The 11,400-nt window shown below is 39.5% G+C and overlaps 1 protein-coding gene across 1 annotated transcript; it reads left to right on the forward strand.

The window, feature by feature from the left end:
- Positions 1 to 1,228: 1,228 nt before the first annotated feature.
- On the forward strand, positions 1,229 to 9,485 carry LOC133621211 (up-regulator of cell proliferation-like). The gene is made up of 3 exons (XM_061983178.1): positions 1,229 to 1,266; positions 1,447 to 1,522; positions 4,636 to 9,485. The coding sequence occupies exons 2-3, from the start codon at positions 1,486 to 1,488 to the stop codon at positions 9,249 to 9,251; spliced, it is 4,653 nt and encodes a 1,550-aa protein (XP_061839162.1). The 5' UTR covers positions 1,229 to 1,266; positions 1,447 to 1,485; the 3' UTR covers positions 9,252 to 9,485.
- The last annotated feature ends 1,915 nt before the right edge of the window (positions 9,486 to 11,400 follow it).

Here is an 11,400-nt window from a genome sequence, read left to right on the forward strand (position 1 = left end):
AGGCGAGCACCTTAGAGCAGTGGTTCTCAAATGGGGGTATGCGTACCCCTGGGGGTACTTGAAGGTATGCCAAGGGGTATGTGAGATTTTTTTTAAATGTCTCAAAAAAAAATTCAGTGTTGACAGCTAGATTTTTGTGGACATGTTTCATAAATATTGATGTTAAAGATTTCTTTTTTTGTGAATAAACGTTTGGAATTAAGTTCATGAATCCAGATGGATCTCTATTACAATCCCCAAAGAGGGCACTTTAAGTTGATGATTACTTCTATGTGTAGAAATCTTTATTTATAATTGAATCACTTGTTTATATTTCAACAAGTTTTTAATTATTTTTATATCTTTTTTTCCAAATAGTTCAAGAAAGACCACTACAAATGAGCAATATTTTGCACTGTTATACAATTTAATAAATCAGAAACTGATGACATAGTGCTGTATTTTACTTCTTTATCTCTTTTTTTCAACCAAAAATGCTTTGCTCTGATTAGGGGGTACTTGAATTGGAAAAAATGTTCACAGGGGGTACATCACCGAAAAAAAGGTTGAGAACCACTGCAGTAGAGAATAAGAAGTGATTTTTTTCCCCAGGACGTATTTTGCTTTATTCATTATTAAAATGTTTTTTGCCACCTTATGTTGCATATCTTGTATATGAGATTTTCAGTTAATTTTATCATCTATTAATACTCCCCAAAATCTGGTTTCTTTTACCCTTTCAATGTCTACTCTGTCTGTTCGTATTCGTGTATGATGCTCTTTTCTACTGTTACTATTTTAGTTTTACTGAGATTCAAAGATAGTCTGTTTTTGTCAAACCATCTTTTTAATTGGTTCATTTCTTCTGTTATTATTTGTATTATCTTTTCTCTCCTGAACAGAAAGCAGTTGTGTCGTCTGCAAATAAAACTAACTTTAAGTCCTTCTCAAAGATAGGGCTATCACTTTTGCATTTCGAAGTCCCATTTAGGGCCTCTTTCATACGAGAAGTGATTCAATCCACCTGCGAATGTCAAACTAAGGGGCCTTGTCTTATGTGCTCAAACTGAAATACCACTATTTACTTAAACTTGGTGGTTCTAATTCTCCAAGGTGGATATACTGTAAAGCTTCACCATAAGAAAAACATAATGAGTTACATAATTTACTTCAACAACAAACCGGTTTGTCAGGATAATCAAATGCTTTGTCTTTGTATTTTCTTGCCTTTAAATACCACGGAAGGAAGTTGGACCGAGAATACTGTACCTCTGGCTGACATGGAAGGTAGGTGAATATTTATGGATGTGTCGATGATAGTAAATGAAATACAAATGTTTACATTAAATTTAAAGGAATGGTGATAATTTACCTGATTTTTTTTATTTTTTCACCAACATTTTGTGTTTATAAAGGTGGTTTAAATCAGTGTTAAAAACCTAACTTAATTATCGTTGTGATCTTAAGGTATTTAAGGACAAGAGAGGTCTGAAGGACCATCAGACCATGGCTACAATGAGCACTGAAGGATCAGACCAAAAAGGTACAGTCCTACTTTTAATAAATACTTGTATGTTTCCATGCTGATGTTTTGAAAAGTAATTACCGGTAGTTGTATTGATATTGTACAAAGTAGTCTGTCTCCACTCTGCTTTTACAAAGAGAGAAGACGACATTTGGCAATTGACTCAAAAATGTGTTAGTAATTTTAGCATTTTGAAGAAAGCGCAATCGCAAAATTGTGGCAGTGCAATATGAGACAGCTGGGTTTTTGACAATGTGTTGCTTCAAAAAACATCTCCAGTAATTCCAGTTTGGATAATTATACGCAGTATCGGTACCTCCAGGATTTCACTGGATTGATTTTTTTAGAAAATGCTGCACTGTTTTGAAACTTTTTCATTTCAATAACATTGAAACAACTTATGATTTTAGGAATTGCTTTTAATGTTTTAGGTGTTCCTTTTAACCTTAACCTCAAAAAGCGCAGGGTTGAAAACAAATACTGTCTTTATGTTTTACTCTTTTTATACAACACAGACTTAAAATTAGACACACGACGGCAGTAAAAGCACATACTCCGAGCTCATTTGACTTAGATTACTGTCTTGTATCTAGTTATATTTAATTATAGTAATAATTGATTATGGTTACAGAAAGAAATGCCACCAAAGGCTTCCTATCAATATATATCAATACAGTCTGCAAGGGATACAGTCCGTAAGCACACATGATTGTGCGCGCTGCTGGTCCACTAATAGTACTAACCTTTAACACAGGGGTAGGGAACCTATGTCTCTAAAGCCAGATGTGGCTCTTTTGATGACTGCATCTGGCTCTCAGATACATTTTAGCTGACACTGCTTAACACGATAAGTAATGAATAATTCCGCTGGTAATCACAGTGTTAAAAATAACGTTCAAAATATAAAACATTCTCATTCATTTTAATCCATCCATCCGTTTTCTATACCGCACCTGTTCAAGAAGTCGCATTATTGGTAAGAAGTATTTTATTTATTGCTGATTAGCTTCAGAATAACAATGTTATCAAAACGAATAAAAGACTTATTACACTCTAAAAATGTTGGTCTTACTTAAAAATACACGCATTTAGTTGTATTCGGTGTTAAAGAATATTATATGGCTCTCACGGAAATACGTTTTAAAATCTTTGGCTTTCATGGCTCTCTCAGCCAAAAAGGTTCCCGATAGAGATGCGCGGATAGGCAATTATTTCATCCGCAACCGCATCACAAAAGTCGTCAACCATCCGCCATCCACCCGAAGTAACATTTAATCAAAACCGCACCCGCCCACCATCCGCCACCCGCCCGTTGTTATATATCTAATATAGACGATGCAAGGCATTAGTGAGGTTATAAAGCTTTTGCCTGTTAAAGAAAGGAGACTGATCCAATGGAGCAGAGACATTCAATGCGTGCCACGCTGTCACGGCCCAGACGCACACCAGTGCGCAATCATCTGGGAGCCGCGCTCGCGCCACTCAAACTGCTGCAGGCAGCTGCGTTCTATCTTGTTTTAACATCCTGTGGCACTCTTCTGGGATCACGGCGGACGAAATTGCTCATGCTCAGGGTGTTTGTGGAGATTCGGGGTTTTGCACAAATGTGATGCACCATGTTAGATGTCCCGGTTTTGTGACTGTCGTAGACATAAACAGCGTCGCAGATCTTGCAAATCACGTAGCCAGCATTACTATCATCCTGATTTACAACCTCATAAAAACGAGTCCACGCTGAACTTTTCTGGCCTTTTTCCCCCCTGGTTTTTAGTATTCCCTTTTTTAGTTTGTCGCGTACCACGTTTGCTGCCGGCGTTGCCATCTCTTTTTTTTTTTTCTTCTTCTGTTGTGGCGTGCTGCAGGTGCCTGCTCGTTTTTCGTATGTGGGTAACAACATTTAACTATGTATATATATTTCCGAATTGGTTTAACTGCCACCCGCCTGAATCTATTTAAAATCTAATTTTTTTTTATTTCAACCGCCCGACCCGACCCGCGGATAAAATCTAATTTTTTTTAATTTCAACCGCCCGACCCGCGGATAATCCGCGGACTCCGCGGTTGTGTCCGCAAACCGCGCATCTCTGGTTCCCGACCCCTACTTTAACAGTTAATTTTACAAATTTTCATTAATTACTAGTTTCAATGTAACTGTAGTTATATTGTTTTACTTTCTTTTTTATTCAAGAAAATGTTTTTAATTTATTTATCTTATTTTATTTTATTAATTTTTTTTAAAAGTACCTTATCTTCACCATACCAAATTAGGCATAATAATGTGTTAATTCCACGACTGTATACTGTATATCGGTTGATATCAGTATCTGTTGATATCGGTGTCAGTAATTAAAGAGTTGGACAATATCGGAATATCGGATATCGGCAAAAAGCCATTATCGGACATCCCTACTCACAACCCATCTAGAATTGAACAAAACAAAATAAAGCATAAATAAAACCCTTCTGTGTATCAACTACCTAATTGGTAATTTCTACATATTGTGCTAACTCAACAAACCATATAAACTGAGGTAGAAACTATTTAAGAGGGTCGGGGGCTGGAGAGATGTCCGAGCGGGGATCGAGGGAAGCGGTCCAAAATCCGGAGGGAAGTCAAGGCGCACTGCTCAATCACTGGATTTGGGGGGAACACTGCAGGGAACACAAGGGACATATAAGACACGGGCAGAGGGAAAGCACAGAGAGCAGGTACAAGGGGGGAAGCCAGAGACGGGATGCTTACTGCACAGAGTGAACTACGTTCCGGCACTGGATCTTCGGGTCCGCTGGTCTTTATGCTGTCTGCCCTCATCAGACCCATGTGCGCTGATGATTGCCTGCAGGCTCGTGGCCGTGATGCGGGAAGAACGAGCCGGGCCGCGTCCCGGCGCGCTCCTAGCGGAGCTGCCGGCGGCTCTTGCTGCAGATGGCCAGAAGTATTGCGCATGCGCCGTGACAATATTGGCAATCTGTGGGGAAACCCTGTATGTTGAGGAGCTTCCAAAATATGTTTTCATGTGAATTTTCATCGTGGATACTTCTTACACACCTCAGAGCAATCATGAAGAGTTAACAGCGATATACGATATGAGCCTTTTAAACTAAAACAATCTAATCTTTCTCTTTGACAGTTCTGTTGGATGTCCTCTCCGACCTTGGACTCGTGCAGTATTACCCGAACAAACTCAAACTTCAGTCTCTACTGGAAGTCAACAAGAACAGCATAAATGAAAAAAGTGTTATATCAGCAGATGAAGTGCCATTTCATTACCTCAGAAAACTGTTTAAAGTCAATGCTGGTTGCAGGAACTACACACAGTTGTTTAGCAGTCATGAGGAAACTGATGATTTCTTTGAGTCACTGGACCTTTACACAGAAGATGGCCTCTCAGAAACTACAGTTCATCCTCTTGACCTGATAGTGTGTCTATTTCTTTGTGCCGACAGCTTTTTGCAGCAGGAAATGGCCCTCAAGTTGTCATTATGCCAGTTTTCTGTCCCTCTGTTGTTGCCCCACACCAACAACAGTCAGTGTACCCTGATGTCATGGGCTCTGAGAGAAATCGTCAAAGAGTGGTGTCCGCATGATTTGTGTGAATCCAAAGGATTTGTTGAGGACTACATCGTCCAGGCAAAAATTCCATTATTTTCTTTTGTGAGGCTAAAAAACTGCAGCCTATCCAAATCGCAGCTTTTAAATCAAGTTCTTAGCCGTGGCCAGCAGAATCACAATATGTTCATACACAGAGACATGGAAGGGGGCACACTCACTCGAAAACTGTCAAATGGTTTGGTGGAAGTTTGCTGGTTCCTTCCTTGTGGAAAAGAAAATATGGACACATTTCGAGAGCCAATTGCACTTGCTAATTTGCGAGGAGAGATTTGTGAGTCATCTATGCAGTTCACCTTCCTTTGTGAAGTGTCCAATGCAGTTTTTGTATTCTTAGACACTGTTGAAGAAAAAGAGAATACAATTCTGAATGCTCTTGACGATGCAAAATCCAAACTCCATTTTGTTGTTAATAACAAGGATATGACGTCCGTCCAAAAAATAATGCGAAAGTTGGATATAGAAAAAAACAGGGTCAAAATCAAAACTCCCAGGGTAAATACAGCAGAGTTTTCAAAGAGACTTTGTGAAACCATCAAGACCTCACTTCGTGATGTAAAAACCACGAGTATTGCAAATATGCACACAACGGCAGGTAAATTAGGTCTGGCAGTGGATGAAAACAAAACTGTTGACCAGAAAAAAACAGCTGAGGAGATCATTAGGCGTATCGGTTTGCAAACCATACCAGAATTTAAAAGACAACAACTTCCTCTGCAAGGGGAACATTGGAAAAGACTATCAGAACTGGAGAAGGAGGAATGCAGAATCAGTAATTTTGGCAGTGATGTGGTTGAGCATCAAAAAGCTGAGCTACGAGAACAGAAAAATCACATTTGGGAGTTGCAAAACAAGAAAAAAATGTCCCAAGGAATGCAGGATTTTATTGCAACCTTATCAACAAGCGACAAAGAAGAAAGACATGTTTTCTTGAAGTGGATGAAATTCCAGTTTAATACGCATTCTCGAGACCAACTGACCAGCCTGCGGAAGAAATTGAAAGAGCAATGCCAAAAGAAGAATGCCAAACTCATTGCAGAGTTTAATCAGGCTTTGGTGGACAGCTCTTTAGGGGTGGAGCATTACATGAGAGAAATGGGACTTAACTATGAAGTATCTGTGCATGTGGATGATTCCACTGGTAAAATCTGCCATTTACCTGCCATAACTGCTGAAATGCTGTTGGATGGTCATCCATTAGAACTTTTAGATGGAGATGCTTCAAACATCCCAGAGAAGTGGGTGACAGCTGTATTGATGGAGCTTCACAAGAAGGTCGGGGGAAGAAGCAGGTTGTTGGTACTAGCCGTGTTAGGTGTTCAAAGTACTGGAAAATCAACACTTCTCAACACCATGTTTGGTGTTCAGTTAGCGGTCAGCAGTGGCAGATGTACAAGAGGGGCTTATATGCTATTTCTCAAAGTTGGAGACGATGCACAACAAGAGTTGGGTTGTGACTTCATTCTCCTCATTGATACAGAGGGTCTGAAATCCCCTGATCTTGCGCAAATAGAAGATAGTTATGAGCATGACAACCAGCTAGCCACCTTTGTCATTGGCTTAAGTGATGTTGCAATCATAAACATTGCGATGGAAAATGCAAATGAAATGAAAGATGTCCTGCAAATTGCTGTCCATGCCTTCCTGAGAATGAAACAAATCGGGAAAAGGACGATTTGTCATTTTGTGCACCAAAATGTCGCCGAAGTCTCTGCTCACAACAAAAGCCTGACAGAAAGACAACATCTCTTGGACAAACTCAATGAAATGACAAAGATTGCAGCTGAAATGGAGAGACAACCTGGGATTCACGCATTCACAGATGTGCTTGACTATGACATACAAAACAACAACTGGAACATCCCAGGACTTTGGCATGGAACCCCTCCAATGGCACCAGTGAACATTGGTTACAGTGAAGCTGTATCAGACTTCAAGAAGAATCTTCTGGAGATGGTGGGAAAAGATAAGCAATTTGAAGCCTCAACAATCCCAGAGCTTCTCGAATGGATGAGATGTCTGTGGAAATCACTGAAATATGAAGACTTCATCTTTAGCTTCAGAAACACACTTGTGGCTCACGCCTATGACAACCTGTGCCAAGAGTTCCTCCAGTGGGAATGGGAGATGCAAAAAGAAATATTCTCCAAGCAGACAGCAGCAGAGTTGGAAATTGTAAATACCAACAATGAAGTTGGACTGGAAACATGGAACTCCTTGATCACCACCAAAAAAACTGAACTAGCTCAAGAAATAGAAATACAACAAAGCAAAATGAATGAGAAACTCTTTGATTACTACGGAAAGAGAGACGGAAATGTAAAGCTGATAGAGAAGTACAAAACTGACTTTTACAATCGTATCAAAGGTGTGTCAAATGAGATTAGACATTTAGTGAATGCTAAATTGGACAGAGCCCTGTATCTCAAAATAGCTAAAAAAAAGGCACTGGACATACAACAAGAGTACCGTGGCAGGATTGAAGAGAGAGTCATGAAGCTTCTGTGCGACTGCAAAGACACCACACTGTCTGATGACCAACTGCGAGAGGAGTTTCACAAAATGTGGGCTTCTGCCACTATCAATGTACCTGCACTGAAAGATGAAGATATACCTGCATCCATTCTCACCCAGCTGAAGAAAAACGTCTCAAATCGAAATGTAAATGAGGAACTGCAGCATATTCAAGACCTACTACGCTTTGGGACTGGCACATTTAAAACAAGACATGACCATGTTGACCCTCATAATGTAACAGATGAGGACATGTGGACAAATTTCCAAATGTATACAAATGACATCATTGAGACAGAAAAACAGTTTGTTTTTGATCAAACCATGTCCAATGGTGATTATAATGATTCTTTCTCAAGAGATCTGCTGCAAAGGATTGACAAATCACTTAACAAAGGTTACAATCTTCACAGATCAAACACAATATTTGAGATTGACATCAAACTTCACATTTGTGGATTTGCTGCAAGAGAATTCCTCAAAATGCACCAAAGGTTCTTGTTGAAGATTGACCCCCGAACACAGCTGGAAAAGCACAAGAATGAATATTTGATGGATTTTATGGATTTGTACAAACAGAAAGATCATTGCCAACGCAAAGCCAACAATTTTGTCCAGTTTTGTATCAAGCCTGCCATTGAAGATTACATGAACCGAACATTGGGAATCGACATTGTAAATAACATTCTGATCAGCTGCGAATCGATACAGTTCAGTTCACGCTCTCGTTTCCAGTACAGCATTCAGAAAGAGCTATTGCTGAAAGATGACTTCACAGATTTTCTCAAGTACATATGTCAGTATGAAATGTATGTCAAAGAGTGGATATTTGTGCACATCTTAGAAAATTTGCAAGACAATACTTTGTGCAAATTAAAGCTGCAGAACCTCGAAGTCGTTGTTAACAAAATATTAACAGCATTTAAACGTGCCTTAAAAAAGCAATCTGATGGCACTGAGAGTATTCCAAATCTCGTCCACGAAATGCGCCTATATCTTAGAAAGGACATCACGATATCCGAGGGGGCTGAAAAACTCATTTTGTTTCAGATCAAATGCCCGGTGCATTCATTCACAGAAAAATGTATTGCATCCTTAAAGTCGCTAAAGGAAACACTGCATGTGGAATTCTCCAACACTGAAGACATACCTGAAACCTTGAAAAAACTTGCAGTAAAACCGCAGGATGAGCTCTTCAAGAGGATTCTCGGATGTGGCCAGCAGTGTCCATTCTGTAACATCTCTTGTGAGGCTGGCGGCAAACACCACAGAAAACATCACGCATCTGTCCATCGGCCACAGGGGCTTGGAAAATGGAGAAACCATCGGACTACAAAATTGAATATATCTCTATGTACAAACAATGTTCAAAGTACTCGTTCATTCATGCTTACAGAGAAAGTCGTACGATACAGAGACTACAGTAAAGTCTTTTCCGACTGGTACATTCCCCCAGACCCCACAATGGAAGCGTCTGATTACTGGAAGTTCGTAATGGTACGTTACAATGATCGTTTTGCTAAAGAGTATTGCGCCAAGCCAGCTCAGGTTCCGGAAGCCTGGAAGAGAATCACAAAGGAGCAAGCCCTGAAGGGTTTGAAGGATACTTTTAACATTTTTTAATCTTTTGCATTGGTGCATGGTGTAACATTTGTTTATAGTTGTAATATTCATAACACATGGTTGTGATTTACGACAGATGGTACCTTTTCAGAGATTGTCATTTATTGAAGAAGAAATGTTGTCCTATTCAAATAAACCATGACAACAGAAGTAATTTATTGCCACATTTTAAAAGGCTGATTGTGTTATGATACTATCAATAATAATGTACTTGTATTTCAAATGAAACATTATATATACTGTACTGTACATCATTTGACCACTTTTCCTTGTAAAATATGTGTACAAAATAATATTCTAAAATGGATTATGTGTTTGTTGTTTTCATTTCATTTCATTAATTTAAATTTTTAGTTCATTCAAAACGTTATTAGTTAATGAGGTCATTAGAGACAACAATCTTAACGTCATTGGTCTTAGCGAAACCTGGCTCAAACCAGACGATTTTTTTGTGCTAAATGAGGCATCTCCTCCTAACTATACGAATGCGCATATTGCCCGTCCCCTTAAAAGGGGTGGGGGTGTCGCACTAATATACAATGAAAACTTTAACCTTACCCCTAACCTAAATAATAAATACAAATCGTTTGAGGTGCTTACTATGAGGTCTGTCGCACCGCTGCCTCTCGATATGGCTGTTATCTACCGCCCCCCAGGGCCCTACTCGGACTTTATCAATGAATTCTCAGAGTTCGTTGCTGATCTAGTGACGCACGCAGACAATATAATCATAATGGGGGACTTTAATATCCATATGAATACCCCATCGGACCCTCAGTGCGTGGCGCTCCAAACTATAATTGATAGCTGTGGTCTTACACAAATAATAAATGAACCTACGCATCGCAACGGTAGTACGATAGATCTAGTGCTGGTCAGGGGTGTCACCACCTCCAAAGTTATGGTACTCCCGTATACTAAAGTAATGTCCGATCATTACCTTATAAAATTCGAAGTTCTGACTCATTGTCAACAAACTAATAATAATAATAACTGCTATAGCAGCTGCAACATTAATGCTGCCACAACGATGACTCTTGCTGACCTACTGCCTTCGGTAATGGCACCATTCCCAAATTATGTCGGCTCTATTGATAACCTAACTAACAACTTTGACAATGCCCTGCGCAAAACCATTGATAGTATAGCACCACTAAAACAAAAAAGGGCCCCTAAAAGGCGCACCCCATGGTTTACAGAAGAAACCAGAGCTCATAAATTATCATGTAGAAAGTTGGAACGCAAATGGCGCGCGACCAAGCTTGAGGTTTTCCATCAAGCATGGAGTGATAGTTTAATATCGTATAAACGCATGCTTACCTTAGCTAAAGCTAAATATTACTCAAATCTCATCCGCCTCAACAAAAACGACCCTAAATTTTTGTTTAGTACAGTAGCATCGCTAACCCAACAAGGGACTCCTCCCAATAGCTCCACCCACTCGGCAGATGACTTTATGAATTTCTTTAATAAGAAAATTGAACTCATTAGAAAGGAGATTAAAGACAACGCATCGCAGCTACAACTGGGTTCTATTAACACAGATACAACTGTATCTACGACGGATACTGCAATACAAAATAGTCTCTCTCTTTTTGATGAAATAACAATAGAGGAACTATTACGGCGTGTAAGTGGGATAAAACAAACAACATGTTTACTTGACCCACTTCCTGGGAAACTTATCAAGGAGCTTTTTGTATTATTAGGTCCATCAGTGCTAAATATTATAAACTTATCACTTTCCTCTGGCACTGTTCCCCTAGCATTCAAGAAAGCGGTTATTCATCCTCTGCTCAAAAGACCTAACCTTGATCCTGACCTCATGGTAAACTACCGACCGGTGTCCCACCTTCCCTTTATTTCGAAAATCCTCGAAAAAATTGTCGCACAGCAGCTAAATGAACACTTAGTGTCTAACAATCTCTGTGAACCTTTTCAATCCGGTTTCAGGGCAAATCACTCTACGGAGACAGCCCTCGCAAAAATGACTAATAATCTACTGCTAACGATGGATTCTGATGCGTCATCTATGTTGCTGCTTCTTGATCTTAGCGCTGCTTTCGATACCGTCAATCATAATATTTTATTAGAGCGTATCAAAACACGTATTGGTATGTCAGACTTAGCTTTGTCGTGGTTTAACTCT

The sequence above is a fragment of the Nerophis lumbriciformis genome, linkage group LG21 (assembly GCF_033978685.3).
Source record: "Nerophis lumbriciformis linkage group LG21, RoL_Nlum_v2.1, whole genome shotgun sequence".
In the NCBI taxonomy this organism is placed as follows: Eukaryota; Metazoa; Chordata; class Actinopteri; order Syngnathiformes; family Syngnathidae; genus Nerophis; species Nerophis lumbriciformis.

Bases quoted from the DNA above. Each gene is read 5' to 3' on its own strand.
- LOC133621211 (XM_061983178.1), top strand. From the start codon at position 1,486: ATGGCTACAATGAGCACTGAAGGATCAGACCAAAAAG. The intron at 1,523-4,635 runs GTACAGTCCTAC...TCTCTTTGACAG, and splicing joins TGAAGGATCAGACCAAAAAG to TTCTGTTGGATGTCCTCTCC.